Source organism: Fusarium proliferatum (genome assembly GCF_900067095.1).
Source record: "Fusarium proliferatum ET1 genome assembly, contig: FPRO_scaffold016, whole genome shotgun sequence".
Classification (NCBI taxonomy): Eukaryota; Fungi; Ascomycota; class Sordariomycetes; order Hypocreales; family Nectriaceae; genus Fusarium; species Fusarium proliferatum.
Window position 1 is genome coordinate 597048 of NW_022194805.1, and position 14940 is coordinate 611987.

Consider the following 14940-nt stretch of genomic DNA (forward strand, 5'->3'; position numbering starts at 1 on the left):
CAAGAAGAGAACATAAGTTGATTCACTATTCTAGGTAATATATAGTTCGCAATCCTCCTCTTCCGGCCATATTCATTGCTGGCTATAGACTATAATTGTGACCTGTTGCCATGAAGCAATCTATTGCAAATGTTATCTTTGGGCTCGGGGGCGCCATAGCCTCTTCTCTACCCGTCCAGCTCCATACAAGAGGGGCCCCAACTTCTCACTTGACAAATATCTACGTCAAGTTTGATCAACCGTCAGAGGGTCCTTTGTCATTCACTTATGGTCTTTGCAACAGCAAATCTCGGACTGAGTCCCACCACACAATAGCCATTACTGAAAGCCAAGGCGTCTCACGATTAGTCTGGATCATTCCCGAAGATTCACATGATAACGGCTGCATCTCAGCATGGACAGAAGATAATGTTCTCGTGGGACGTAGTGAGCCTCAAAGGCTTCATCGAGTAAGGCGTCGGAACGTTCAGAAGCGGGCAGCAGGTGAGTCATGGTCCTTTCATTGTGGCTGGAGACTGATAGCAAGGCTGTGACAGATCCAATCCTCATGAATGCCGAGAATGGTATTGATACACTGGGACCATGGTTCGACGGCGTTGAGCACCTCTCCAAGACCGGCATTTCTGCACTGGATGCCGACGCTGCCAAAGAGAAGCACGTTGCGATCGTTGGTGCGGGTATGTCGGGCTTGATGACATACCTGGTTCTCTCACAAGCAGGCATGACCAACATCAGCATCATTGAAGCCGGCAATCGACTTGGCGGCCGTGTTCATACCGAGTATCTTACTGGCGGACCTTTTAACTATTCCTATCAAGAGATGGGACCCATGCGATTCCCTTCAACTTACAAGAGTCCTGACACCAACGAGACAATGAACATCACGGACCATCAGATGGTATTCCAGCTCGCAGAGGAGATGAACAAGCTCAACAACCACGACAAGAACCTCAGTGTTGACTTCATTCCTTGGATCCAGAGTAGTCCAAATGGCCTTTCGTACAAGAACGAGTTCAAGCTACCAAGTGGACTGCCCCCAACGCTAAAAGAGATTGCAGCCAATGCATCACTCAGCCCTGCAAGCGTCAATGACCCTATGACCCAAGACCTTCAGACCAAGGTTGATACATTCATGCCTGGCTCAGAGTTCAGCACTCTTATGGCAAAGAACATGTTCAAGGCTCATAAGCAGTGGCTCGAAACTGGTCTGAATGGCCTGGGTGGCGATCAATGGTCCGAGTATGCCTTCATGGTCAACTACTTGGAGGGTAGCCTCAACAGCACTGACATGAATGGTGGCTGGTCTGCTTCGGGTTTCTGGGACTCGTTGTACGAGGGCATGTATTTCTCAGCCGCCAGCTACAAGACCATCGATGGAGGTCTCAACAGGCTTCCTTTGTCTTTCCATCCTCTTGTCGACAATATTACAACCATGGAACGCAAAATTGAACGTGTCAGGTACAGCGAGACTGAAGAGAAGGTCACATTGCAATGGCGCAAGGAGTACAACGACACAACATTCCAGAACTCGACTTTCGACTACGCTGTTATCGCAGTACCCTTCTCTGTTGTCCGAAGATGGCGTCTTCCTAAGCTCCCCGCAACCATCTCCAATGCCATCAAGGAATTGAACTATGGATCTGCCTGCAAGGTTGCGCTCGAGTTCTCCGAACGCTTCTGGGAACACTACGAGAACCCAATCTATGGCGGCTGCAGCACAACTACGGATATTCCGGGCATTGGAAGTATCTGCTATCCATCCTATAACTTGAATGGCACGGGCCCTGCTACCATTCTGGCAAGCTACATCAGTGGTGACATGGGAGTTCGCTTGGCAAGCATGTCCGAGGAAGATCATGTCCAGATGGTGCTTGAGGCCATGATTGAGATCCATGGAGAATTCACCCGTGATCTCTACACCGGAAAGTATAATAGAAGATGCTGGGCGCTTGACCCCCTTGAGTCTGGAAGTTGGGCCAGCCCGACTGCAGGACAGCATTCACTCTACATACCCGAGTACTTCAAGACATACAACAAGGTAGGCAGTGCATCAATATTTACGAGTCAACTTCTGACGACGTGAGTAGATGATCTTCGTTGGTGAGCATACCTCGTACACGCATGCCTGGATCGCCTCGGCTTTAGACTCTGGTATTCGTGGCGCAGTCCAGCTCTTACTAGGTGAGGATTTTACTGCCGATACAATCATTCATTGTCGCTAATATAATACAGAACTTGGGCTAGTTGATGAGGCGAAGCATGCAGTAGAGAAGTGGATGGCCAGATGGATTGAAGTGGTAAGACAGTTTGACCCTGTTAAACGTAACATGACTAACATTTCGGGATATAGTAAGCGACCGTATACGCTCTTACCGGGACAAAAGACGTTTGTGGAACATTCGGTAGCACTAAGATAATAGATTGGCCTATGTTTGTCAAAATGTTTGTCAAGCGATACAGGCCGTGCCGGATTGTGTAATTTGGAGGAAAATATCCATCAGCTGCCAAGCTTTGTTATACGCGTATCGCATGGATTCCGCACTTCTGGTTATACGATGTAGCCAATCAGAGCCAAGAAAAGTTCCCGCCTCATCCCTGTGCTAACGGAGCTCTCCGGTTGTCTAGCAAAAGTCAGGCAACTATTCCCGTGCCATAGCCGTAACACCTCGAGGGTCCTTGCTCGTTGAAAGGATGGTTGAACTCAAGAGCTTTTCTAATTAATCTTAGTATAGCGAGCTTCAAGTTGCCGCAAAACTTACTGCAGTTAACTTATATCCTATAAAACTATAAATCCTGTATCTGGATATTATCGATAATTAATTTCTTCATGCTCCCTAATGTCGACCATGTCTACAAGATCGCTGTAACCAGGATGAATTCCTCTGCCTGCCTCCCATTTTTCGAGTGTACCTTTTACTGTAGGTAAACTTATTCACAAGTCAATCTCAGCATGCTCTTCAATAGTATTTATAGCCTTCTGCTCTCCGTTCTCATGTCAATCGCCACGGTAGTTTACCTGGATTGTTTGATAAACACTAATACCTAGTGGAACCCTAAGCACTACACCTTTATTTAAACCGGACATTGTTCTTTCCCAGGATGCTGCTCAAATGACATATTTTCCGTCTTAAACGACTGCTTGTTGGACGTTACCTGCGATTGTTCACATGGCAATGGCCTCTGCTGCATCAAGCAAGTTGCCTCATGATGCGAGCGATTGTCCAACTGTTATTATCTTATTGGATTGCTGTTTTGTGCAAGAACCAGGCACGTGAGGTCTTTGTGCTTGTGCTCTAGGAGGGTATCCGTCCACCCGAGGCGTCGTGCAGTTACTGACTGGATTATTGCGGTCGGGTAAAATAGGTCTTGTGATAAAGATCTACCGCCAATTTCATTGTGTGCAGTAGAGGACAGCCTGGTTTAATTGTCTTAGTAGATCTCGTTAAATAAGTGGAGCCCCAGATTGATAACAACGACGCCAACTGAAAACAAGGACAACCCCGATACATAACAACAAGAGTAACTGGGCACCAAGTCCGACAAGGACCGATTATTAAATAAACGGAATAAATAGGTTTCATGAGAAAAGTCATACGATGCTTACGTCTAAAGTAGGACCTACCCGGAACAACCGGGAGTCACGTGACGCTAGTATTCTAAATTTGATTACGTGTAAAATTTTCATGCGCTCAGCCCCTTAGTATTCTCATTGTTTTGTGCACATCCCATCGCCGCTCCCTTCACCGCATAATGGCTGAGAAAACCGCCCAGCAGCAGCCGCCATCGCCAGTGCGGTCTGGCATGAGACACAACGAGGATATCCGGTGCATCGTGTCCACGATTCTTTTTTTCCTCGTCTTTGTGATTACTTGGCACAATTTCTCATCGCCGCTGGCGGGAGGCTGGGTTTCGCTTACACTATGGTTGTCGCTCTTCCAGCTGTCCTTTATGGGCGCTGTGACAACGCATAATGCGATTCACTTGCCCGTCTTCTGGAGTAGGAACTGGAACAACTTCTACCAGATTTGCTTGTCTCTTCAGTACGGCGGCGCTGTCACGGTCTTTATCCCAGGTCACAATCTGTCTCATCACAAATACCCTCAGCAAGCAAGAGATGTCAGTAAGTAGCTTACTTCCTTCCTATTCAGACTCAATCGTCTGACAGGAAATTAAATACCTCAACCTCTCCACATATGACATTGCTGACCGCATAAACAGTGCGCACCACTAAAGTCCGATATAGCTGGAACCTCTTGAACGGTCTCTTGTTTTTCTGGCATGTTGTTCTGTCGGGTAACAAAGATGACAAGCTATACTTTGAGGCCCAGGCTCGTCTCAATCGACCTATCGTCAGGCAGCGCCGCCGCGAAGAGATTGCTGTCTGGGGTACTACTGCGGTGCTCATCTTGATCGATTGGCGTCGATGGATCTGGTTCGCACTCTTGCCCCAGTTCTACGCAAAGTACTGCATCCTCTCATTGAACTTCCTTCAGCACGACGGCTGCGATATGAGCTCAAAGTATAATTTTGCGCGCAACTTCACTGGCATAACGCTCAATTACTTGTGCTTCAATAATGGCTATCATACCGTGCATCATTTATACCCTGGTCTGCATTGGTCTGTTCTGCCGCAGAAGCATCAAGAGCTCATTGGGCCTCATATCGCTGAGAGTCTTGAGAGCTCTAACATATTAGTGTATATGTGGAAGAGCTTTATTTATCCTGGCCTTCGTCTTGACTATAAAGGCCGTCGGCTTGTGATTACAAAGGAGGAAAACGAGATGCCTGACGAACCGTGGTTTTACGATGGGTCAGAGACGTTCTCAAACACGAAGGAATACCTTTCTCAGGGTATGAAATGAGCGCATAGCATCTTAGCCGGAGTTGTGGAATATAATGCTTGGAGCCTGTATATACTATAGATATAGATACCAAAAGTCCATTGTGCCAACATTAATGTCTATAGTTTGCATTTACATCAAAGAGAATCCATAGTTCACAAAACAAACCATCTTTAACATCGATAATAGCATTATTACTAACTACTGTGAGTTTAAAGCTTCTGGGCTATAGAAGCAGATCCACCGAGGCCAATTATGAGTAGAGGGCGGAATTACAGTGGACATCATTCCGCATAGGGAAAGTGGATCTAACCAAGCATCAGACATCCAAGCTCTGGCTACATACCCTAAGCCTAATTGCGTAGGTTCTGCTTGTGATTTAATTAATAACAACTGCAGTGTGATATACAGGCTTTAATGCAGATAGTAAGCAGTAAATAAATTTAATATTATAAATCTTTACAGATAATAGAAATGCCACTTACAGGTTGTGATTATTACTGATCTCCTAACCTACTGAAAGAAGTTTAGTGTAAACATAACCTCTGTATACTTGTCATCATCCTGTGGCTCGTTGATATAAATATTCACTCTACAAGTAGTAATTCGCAGACTCCAAAGACTTCAATCTTATTATCTTTGATCTAGTACTAGGATTTATTTAACAAAAGATATACTTGTTGCCAAACGCTTCAGCATTTATTCCATCCAGTTTCCAGACACCATCATGATCAAAGTTCTTTTAACAGGTTTGTTCTTATCATGATTGCTAATAAAGCCAGAATGCTAAACCTTTCATCAGGAGGGAGCGGTTTCATCGCGTCACACGTCCTCAGAATTCTCTTGGATCGCGGTCACTCGGTCATAACCACTGTTCGATCCCAGGCCAAGGCAGACCATATCAAGAGTACTTATTTTGATGTTTCTTCATCCCGACTCGACTTTGCCATCGTTGAGGATATTTCTGCTGAGAATGCATACGATGAAGTGATGAAGTCAGCTCCTTTTGAGGCTGTCATTCATACAGCGTCACCTTTCCAGCTCTGGGGCGACGACATCAAGAAGACTTTTATGGATCCGGCCATACTGGGTACCACTGGGCTGCTTGAAGCTGTCAAGGCTTATGCGCCAACGGTCAACCGTGTTGTATGCCAGAATTGTCTGATGATATGTACTGATAGCTGATATGGTCCTAGGTCATCACTTCGTCTCTCGCGACAGCTGCTGTGGTGCCTGTTAACTCAAGCTATGTCCATTCTGCGAAAGACTGGGTCGAAGTGTCGGAAGAGAAAGCCTACTCAAATCCATGGGACGGCTACGTTGGTGAGTTACACCCGAACAGAGTGAAAAGTCCTTAGTGCTGATTAATACAGCAAGCAAGGTATATGCCGAGAAGGCGGCGTGGGATTTTGTAAAGAGGGAAAATCCACAATTTACCATCACAACAATTCTCCCTGCTTTCGTCCTCGGTCCAATCATCCATGACGTTGGCTCACTCGATACCATCATGACTTCGGGGCTACTGATCCGCGATTTCTTATCTGGTAACTACAAAGATGAGATCGCACCAAGCCCAATTGGCCGCTTTACCGATGTCAGGGATGCAGCTATGGCGCACGTCAGAGCCATTGAAGTCAGGGAAGCCGGTGGACAACGGTTCTTGGTCGGCAGTGGCACATACTCCAACAGACAAGTGGCTACTATCTTATGGAAGAACTTTCCAGCTCTTCGATTCAAGCTCCCGGGGCCAGAGGTCAAGTCTGGTGATTTCCCAGTTGGAGGAGTGCCCGATTTCGATGTTGAGCCGTCCAAGAAGATATTGGGTATGGTGTATGCAACTCTTGAGGACACTATCGTTAGCATGACTGGTTCTATGGTTGGGCTTTACAAAGAGTGAGAGATATTTATATTAGCTAGATAGTGCTCAGACCTCCGTTGTCGTTTTCTGTATAGCATTGGGTGCACCAAGACCATTATACACAGCCTTACGTCGCCACGTCTCAATATAATCCTCTGCCCGCGCGCGATAATCCTCGATAGGGCTGTATAGCTGTACGAGTACCAGAGGAAAGAAGAGCCTGACATGGACGCAGGTCGACTTCCTCTCTTTGAGGAGCTTGACACAGTTCAAGACCATTTCGCAGCCTTGAAGGAGATCTATTCCAGATTGAAGAGTATGAGTTTCCGTATGAAGCAGTGCAATGAGTATCCATGAGCAGGCAAAGTAGGAGAGCGTTAGCGTCATCACGCCCTTGAAGGAGTCTTTTTGCTCATCAGTTAGGCTCTTTTGGACCTCCTGAAACTCTTTCCACAGGTTGTCAAGCTTTGACGGTGCGTCTTTTGGATAGCGGGCTGATTTATGTTGATAGCGTTTTCTGATGTAGAAGTCGGTTAAGATATATAGCTCCACAAGTAGACGATCGAATACAAAGTCTCCAGCGGCGATATATTGGCTACAGAGATGTTCGAACACAGGCCAGGTGTCTGAAGCATTGGATAAGTAGGAGCGTGGGGACATTAGCATTGCTAGCAACTATGGATTTATGTTAGCATCCGACGATTCACGAACTAAGAGGGCTAAGGCTTGCATACCTGTTGACATAGACAATGATTGGCAGCTTGCCATAAAAGCGGTTGCGTGCTGATATCACCTGCAGCTATCAGCATCCTCCAAGCACCAGATAAATGCATCCCATATGCATCCGACGTCAAGATGGTGGGTTGGATAGCCTCAAAGAAAGACAGCATCACTGATGTGCATACATTAGGCACAATGGATGTTGAACTTGCCGCGACTGCCCTCGAATGACCCCGCAGCGTCTGGATGTACAACTCGGTTGCCTTCTGAGCCGCTGATTTGTTTCCCGACACAGTCGCACAGAAAGCTAAGCCCACAGCCTGGACAGCAAGGCCAAGGGTTGGTGCCGTTTCCTGAAGTCGTGTCTTTTGTAGCTCCTCGAGAAACGACTTGACCGAGGCTCTTGCATCTGGGATAGCAAAAGCAAAGAATCCGGCTTGGAAAGCGACGGCCTCAACAGCCGAATTAGACACGCGGAGATTTGACAATGGTCCAGTCTGGCTCTGCGTGAATGTATGCCGTGGTTGGCTGTGCTTTTTGGTGGTTTTGGCGGTCTGGTCAATGATGATGACTGACGTTATTGGACCAGAGCATTGTCGATTCCACTGTTGGCAGTTGTGGCAGACTGGATATTGGCCATCGCAGCCTATACGCCTCTGCCGGCAGGCTTGGCAACCTCGGCTGCGGCGCGGCATCTCAAGAAATCGAGCAACGTTTCTATTCTCTCGTTTCGAACTAAGATACTCTCGGTAGGTATCGCGAGGAGGGTTATGTACTTTAAGGATGTTACTCTGGTATGTGAGTCTGATGTCAGCTTTACGCTATGCCCATTCGGGTAGCTTTCGCTAGTGTGTTCAGTTTGGGTTGTTGATTGGTTGCTAAGTCTCGGCGTAAAAGGCACTGTAAGCGGGATCTTGCACATGTGCTCTATGTAGCCAAACCTTGGTTTAATAGGTATTGTAAGCGGGATTCATTCAAAGTTATGTGAAGCTAGCATCGGGATACTCTGTTTAGCCTAGCTTGGTTCTACACTGTAAATTAATTCCTTAATTTCGTCGGCAAGTTTGATCAACATCCCGAGTCATAGATCCAAATGATAGATCTAAGCAGACAAACATAGCTTGAGTAATTGGATGACGTTGGACACTACGTAATTACTGCCAGACGCATCCGACTGTCTGTAACAATTATAAAAGCACCTCTGCTATACCTGTTAAATGAACCACATCCACAAGAATTATACAACAGTTTTACTTCTAATTCCTGCCTCACCCAAGGTTCAAAATCAACTTTGACCGCTCAAACTATGTCTGCCAATTATTGTACGATCCCAACTGCGGCAATCAAGCAGCCTAAACCCTTTGTCGTGCGTCATACCGATGAGCAGCTACGAGATTTTAAGACTGCTATTGAGTCTACCAAGCTTGGTCCAACTACCTATGAGAATCTTCAACAGGACCGTAAGTATGGAGTCACCTCGCAATGGCTCCGTGAGGCCGTGGAGGCATGGAAGGAATTCGACTGGTAGGCAGTAGACATGCTCTTTTTCGCTGTAAATTACTAATATAATCATTTATTCCTAGGCGCAAGGTAGAGGGTGAAGTCAACCGGTTCCCCAACTTCACGGCTGAAGTTGAGGACAATGGTGTCTCATACACCATACATTTCATGGCTCTCTTTTCCGATCGGGATGATGCTATACCTATACTCGCTCTACACGGTTGGCCAGGAAGCTTCCTCGAGTTCCTGCCTATATTCTCTCGGCTATCCGCCAAGTACAGTCCCCAAGAGCTCCCATATCACATCATTGTACCTTCACTCCCTGGATATGCATACTCATCAGCTCCACCACTGGACAGAGACTTTCGTCTTGAGAATGCCGCCAACATCCTGGATTCTCTGATGGTCCAGTTGGGATTTGGGAATGGCTATGTCGTTCAGGGCGGTGATGTCGGGAGTAAGATTGCACGCGTCCTTGGTGGTACCTTTCCAAGGGCCAAGGCCATTCATCTGAACTTTTCGATTATGCCTGACCCTGGGAATATCGACGAGAGCGTCTATGATGACTTGGAGCGTGAAGGTCTTAAGCGCGCCGAGTGGTTCACCAAGTTTGGCAGTGCTTACGCGCTTCTGCATGCTACCAAGCCTGCCACTATCGGCCTAGCACTATCGGCCAGTCCTGTCTCCCTCTTGGCGTGGATTGGTGAGAAGTTTCTCGACTGGACTGATGATGATTTGCCCCTTGATACTGTCTTGGAGTCAGTTTCACTCTACTGGCTAACGCAGTGTTTCTCAACATCACTCTGGCCATATAGGCAGCTGTTTACGCCTGGTAATATTGGTGCGCATGAGAATCCGGTGTGGCATATTAATAAACCGTTGGGAATGTCTTGGTTCCCTAAGGAAATTGCCCCTGTCCCAGAGGCATGGACTGCAACAACTGGGGACTTGATACTGTTCAAGAAGCATAACAAAGGTGGCCATTTTGCAGCGATGGAGCACCCTGATGTTTTGTTAGCAGATCTGGAGGAATTTCTTAACATGGTTAAGCCCTCGATTTAATAAGTATGAGATATACTTCCTTGATAATTCATGATTGTCACTTGGCGTCCTAGCCACACGGCCCTGCATGGTAATATAGATCTGCCATTCGCAGCCAGACATATGCAATGCCTTTTACAGTTTAAGTGAGCGATGTGAAGATCTCCCTAGGATGATTGTTTCCGATTTTCTCATTCACTTGCGATCTGTAGATCATTGTGGAAACCTTCCCGATCAAGAACTGGCTTGGAGAACTAAAACATAGCTGCAGAACGAAAGCCAATGACGATGCAAGAACGCCACAGCTACATCAGTCAGACAAAGGCGTTGATCCTCACCAAGAGCAGTTTCACAGGGACTGTTCAGAAACATTCCCTGTTGTAAATATGGTGGTAGAGATAAGGTTTGGGCGGCCGAGATCTATCTCACCAACTGGCGAGAAGTTGATGGCTAGTGGCTTCAAGTCAAGCAATCAAGATAAGGGTTGGGCCTCTTTGACTAGCTAAATAGTGCAAACAGCATATGGAAGTGATCAACACAAGCTCTTGACACTGCTGCCGATGCAGTGGTTGGAGGTTACCAGGTGGCTTTATGAGGCGTATCTAAGATTCAATAGTCCTTGACTCTATTACCCCGCCTTCCCGCCTTCTTACGTATAGGCCTGCTGGGACATGAAGACAATAAGGCAATCAATCGTAGGGATGAATCTTCACTTTCTCAACTCTTGTCTCTAATTGCAGGCCTCGCAGCTATCTATAGTATTTATTCCAATCTATTGCCCTTTCCATTGACCAAGATCTTATACTTTGAGTATCACACTATAGATCAATCAATATGGGTGGCCGGCACCGCTTTGAGAGGGTTAAGGAATATTTCAATGCGAAAGAAGGGAAAGAAGAACCCAGCACCGCTTCATCAACGGTCGGTGACCCACGCCCACCCAAGGATCCCGATATAATTATAGATCCCCAATCACCTCCTGTTGACAAAAAACTACCTCTTGTCGGCAGCGAGCCAAAGAAAGAACCCAAACAGAATAAGCTCCAAGAGCAGTTGTGGAACCAGGCTTATGATGAGCTCCGACAGAGTGAGAACAAGTACATCGCCCAATATGAAGAGATCCTTGTGTCAGAGCTCAAGAAAGACAACCCCGATAGTGATACAGTCTCACTCGGAAGCTCCCATAAGGAGCGGTGGCGACAGATGCAACGTCTCGTCCAGATTGGCCTGTCTAAGACTGAAAAAGCAGCCAAGATCTATGAGAAGGTTAATGATGGACTGGAACTCTGTGGCACAGTGAGAGCGCTTGTTGAACCAGCCGTATCCGCCGTTCCGCAAGCTGCAATCCCGTGGGTAGGAGTTTGCTTCATCCTCGAAGTCATTTCAAACCCCGCGAAGCAACCAGGCGTCCATCGTGCCGGGCTCCAGCATGTTCTTTCGCGTGTCAATTGGTACTGGAACCTTGCAGAGCTTCTCCTTGAAGACGACTTGGAGTCGAAGGACAACGATGGAGAGACCGCGATGACAAAACTACGACTTGAACTCCAGCCACTTGTGTTTGACTTGTACCAGAAGTTTCTGTCTTACCTGATAGAAAGCATCTGCTACTTTCAGAAGAACCGGGCCACTGCGTTCCTGAAGAGTGTCGTTAATATAGACTACTGGAGTGGCAAACTCAAAGACATCGAGGCCTTGGGAAAAGAATTCGATAAGCAATCTCAGCAGTACAATACGACAGAGTCCCGCGAGAGACTCAAGACTCTGATTATTGGTGTCAAGAGCATTGAGAAGGCTATCGATCGCCAGACAGAGCAGCAAAAGAAGCTGAACGAGGACGAAAGCAATATACATTGTCTTCGGGCTCTCTATACAACCAATCCACTTTATGACAAGGAACGGATTGAAGAAGTAAAAGGCGGACTTTTATCTCATTGCTATTCCTGGATCTTCCTTACCGAGGGATTCCAGACTTGGCAACAAGACCCTGATTGCAGGCTGCTCTGGATCAAAGGGGACCCTGGCAAAGGCAAGACAATGCTCCTTTGCGGCATCATAGACCGCCTTGATGAGATGACACCAGGCTTGATTCATGCTTCTTCTATCAAGCTACAAGGAATCATCAGAATAGTGCCACTGCTGTTCTTTGGGGGATAATCTGGAGTCTTGCCCATCAGCATCCTGCTTTGGTCTCCCATGTGCGCAGTGAGTTTGACAGCGCAGGGGAGCAGGCGTTCAACGGACCAAACAATTGGGAAATTATGTCGTCCGTCTTGAGGAGAATGATATCAGATAGCAACAATCGGGTCCCTGAGGGTACCACTATTGTAATCGACGCCCTTGACGAATGCACCAAAGACAACAAAAAGCTCCTTGATCTGATTGTGGACTTTTGCGCTAGTAAGGAATCTCGAGTCAGGTGGATTGTTTCGAGTCGTAATTGGGTAGAATTTCAAGATGCCTTTGTGAAGAAGGTCGTTGCCCCGCAGCGAGTTATTGTGTCTCTCGAAGATAACGAGGAAGCCAAGGAATCGATCAACAATGCTGTTGATGCATTTATAGAGTACAAGGTGGGAGAACTTGAGAGAATCAAGGAGACTAAACTCGAAGCCGAGGTTCACAACATCTTGGCCGAAAGGTCTAGTAGCACCTTTCTATGGGTGGCTTTGGCATGTCAGAGATTTCTCAGTAGCGATATTGATGATTGGCAAATCCTCGATACACTGAAGGGATTTCCATCTGGCCTGAAAGATCTTTATAGGCGCATGATGCAGGAGGTTAAGGATTCCGGCCATGCATCGCAATGCAGGGATATTGTAGCAGTGGCCACTCTTCAACGTCCTCTATCATTGGGAGAACTGTCGTCCAGTGCCCACTCTCTCTTCCAGCATTCGAATAGACTTGATATCCTGAAGAAACAAGTCTTGCGTTGCAAAGGGTTTCTGGTTGTCATAGAAGACGTGGTCTCGTTTATGCATCAATCCGCCAAGGACTTCTTGTTGGATGATTAACTTGCAAGGGAGTTTATTTGGGAAGTTGAGAATGAGAAACAGTTATCAGAAAGTATTCTGCGTGGTCATTACAATATCCTGGTGGCGATGTTGGAGACGATGAAGAAGACGCTCAAGTACGACATTTGTGATCTCAAGAAACAGGGTGCAGATGTACTGTCTGTTTACCTGAAGGATGCCTTGGATCCCCTTTCCCCGATCCAGTATGCCTGCTGCTACTGGGCCGATCACATCTCGAAATTCGACGACAAAATCGCGTCTTCTACCCTCGAATTCCTCAAGATATTAGTGCTCTACTGGCTAGAGGCCTGCTCGCTACTTGGAAAGGTAACTATGGCACTGCTGGCAATTCAAAGGCTGAAGAATCTAGCGGTATGTCCTCGTTCTGTATGTTATGTATGACTGTTCTAACAGAGTCCCAGCTTGCCTAGAATACCACGAATTGATTAGTGTCCTGCGAGACATTGATCGGTTCGTCCTGTATTTTAAAGGTGCAATCGAACAGTTGCCTTTACAGATATATGCATCAGGTCTCCTCTTCAGTCCGAGAACTTCATTGGCCAGGCAGGCATTCAAACAATATACCCTCGAAACGTCATGGCTTAATCTACCCATCTCAGAAGACTGGGATGCTTGTGTCCAGACACTCGAAGGCCAAACATCTACAGTTTCCAATATCGCCTTCTCTGGCAATGGTCAATGGTTAGCGTCGACCTCTTATGATTGCACAATCAGGATCTGGAACGTGGCGACGGGTGTTTGTCTACAGACTATACACAGCCCTTATGTAGAGGTGCATGCAGTTGCATTTTCTAGTGACAGTTCTTGCCTTGCGTCAGCATCTGAAAACTGCACGATCGAATTTTGGGATACCAAGTCAGAGGAATTCGTCAAGACTCAAACAGTCGATACTCGAGGAACTGTCATTGTTGGTCTTGCTTTCTCCCCGGACGATGGATGGCTTGCCTCTTGGTCGTCTGAGCCCAAGGTTGAGATTCGGAATGCCAAAACGGGTGATTGCATTTACAATATTCTAGTGGAGCAACGACTTCCGATCGGACCAGAAATTCGGGTTTCTTTTTCATCTGACAGTCAGCGTATCTTGCTTGGCTCAGAACAACCTGGCATCCGAGATATCGTTAGCTGCGAATGGACCAATTACCATGAGGTTCATCCAGAACGGCTTTTGACATTGGCTTTCTCTTCATAAGGAACATGGGTAGGACACGCCTTTGGCGAGCACGGTCATTCGATTTGGGCATTTTCCGGGTCAGACTCTCATCGAGTGGCAGATTTATTGAGAGATGACGGCTACGCGTGACCATCCTCAGGCCAATATCCAGCTGGAAGACCATTGCCAACACCGCAGAGGCCCTCAGCCATTTCTAACGACGGCAAACAAATTGCAACGTGCACTGAATACCCCTTCCGGCTCGCCATAGCTGATACCACTACCGGAGCCGTTGCATTTGCACACCCCCGAACTGCAACAGGGGCTGGAAATGGTCTTCCTATGGTAATGGCTTGGTCAGCCAACAGCCAGTGGCTCGCTGTAGGGGGGGTTGGAACTAATGGCCAGATTGGAATATGGAATCCCAAAGCGATCAAAGATGGCAGCGGGACGAATGAAATTCACAAACGCATAAAGTCGATGGCATTTTCTACGGATGGTCAGAGGTTTGCCTCGGGCTCTGAAGACGGCATTATCGAGATCAAGGATATGTCACGTCTTGGTGACAGTTCGTTTACAATTCAGTGCCATGATTCTCCTGTCTATGCGATAGTATTTTCCTCGTCAGGAAACATGCTTGCAACCCAGCGCGCGTTCTTGGTCAAAATCTGGAACATCGAGGCTTCAGGGGAGTGCGTGCACACATTTCAGGCAGGTCAAATAGACTTTCGACTCGCTATAACATGTCACTGGTCCATGGCATTTTCAACGGATGACTCAAAATTCGCGTTCAGTCAAGGA

At 47.0% G+C, this 14940-nt stretch overlaps 8 protein-coding genes across 8 annotated transcripts; 7 read left to right on the forward strand and 1 right to left on the reverse strand.

The window, feature by feature from the left end:
- Positions 1-110: 110 nt before the first annotated feature.
- On the forward strand, positions 111-2417 carry FPRO_08858 (uncharacterized protein; the record flags this gene model as incomplete). The annotated part of the gene is made up of 5 exons (XM_031224666.1): positions 111-483; positions 537-2038; positions 2088-2181; positions 2233-2297; positions 2355-2417. The coding sequence occupies 5 exons, from the start codon at positions 111-113 to the stop codon at positions 2415-2417; spliced, it is 2097 nt and encodes a 698-aa protein (XP_031089903.1).
- A 1333-nt stretch (positions 2418-3750) lies between these two features.
- Positions 3751-4862, forward strand: FPRO_08857 (uncharacterized protein; the record flags this gene model as incomplete). The annotated part of the gene is made up of 2 exons (XM_031224667.1): positions 3751-4120; positions 4219-4862. The coding sequence occupies 2 exons, from the start codon at positions 3751-3753 to the stop codon at positions 4860-4862; spliced, it is 1014 nt and encodes a 337-aa protein (XP_031089904.1).
- A 706-nt stretch (positions 4863-5568) lies between these two features.
- FPRO_08856 (uncharacterized protein) lies at positions 5569-6738 on the forward strand (the record flags this gene model as incomplete). The annotated part of the gene is made up of 4 exons (XM_031224668.1): positions 5569-5590; positions 5644-5987; positions 6038-6164; positions 6215-6738. The coding sequence occupies 4 exons, from the start codon at positions 5569-5571 to the stop codon at positions 6736-6738; spliced, it is 1017 nt and encodes a 338-aa protein (XP_031089905.1).
- Positions 6739-6765: 27 nt separating this feature from the next.
- On the reverse strand, positions 6766-8114 carry FPRO_08855 (uncharacterized protein; the record flags this gene model as incomplete). The annotated part of the gene is made up of 2 exons (XM_031224670.1): positions 6766-7374; positions 7434-8114. 2 exons carry the CDS (start codon positions 8112-8114, stop codon positions 6766-6768), a joined length of 1290 nt encoding a protein of 429 aa, XP_031089906.1.
- Positions 8115-8725: 611 nt separating this feature from the next.
- On the forward strand, positions 8726-9981 carry FPRO_08854 (uncharacterized protein; the record flags this gene model as incomplete). The annotated part of the gene is made up of 2 exons (XM_031224671.1): positions 8726-8943; positions 9003-9981. The coding sequence occupies 2 exons, from the start codon at positions 8726-8728 to the stop codon at positions 9979-9981; spliced, it is 1197 nt and encodes a 398-aa protein (XP_031089907.1).
- Positions 9982-10794: 813 nt separating this feature from the next.
- Positions 10795-12114, forward strand: FPRO_08853 (uncharacterized protein; the record flags this gene model as incomplete). The annotated part of the gene is made up of 1 exon (XM_031224672.1): positions 10795-12114. One exon carries the CDS (start codon positions 10795-10797, stop codon positions 12112-12114), a length of 1320 nt encoding a protein of 439 aa, XP_031089908.1.
- Positions 12115-12218: 104 nt separating this feature from the next.
- Positions 12219-12968, forward strand: FPRO_08852 (uncharacterized protein; the record flags this gene model as incomplete). The annotated part of the gene is made up of 1 exon (XM_031224673.1): positions 12219-12968. One exon carries the CDS (start codon positions 12219-12221, stop codon positions 12966-12968), a length of 750 nt encoding a protein of 249 aa, XP_031089909.1.
- A 99-nt stretch (positions 12969-13067) lies between these two features.
- FPRO_08851 (uncharacterized protein) lies at positions 13068-14178 on the forward strand (the record flags this gene model as incomplete). The annotated part of the gene is made up of 3 exons (XM_031224674.1): positions 13068-13295; positions 13325-13340; positions 13391-14178. 3 exons carry the CDS (start codon positions 13068-13070, stop codon positions 14176-14178), a joined length of 1032 nt encoding a protein of 343 aa, XP_031089910.1.
- Between the last annotated feature and the right edge of the window lie 762 nt (positions 14179-14940).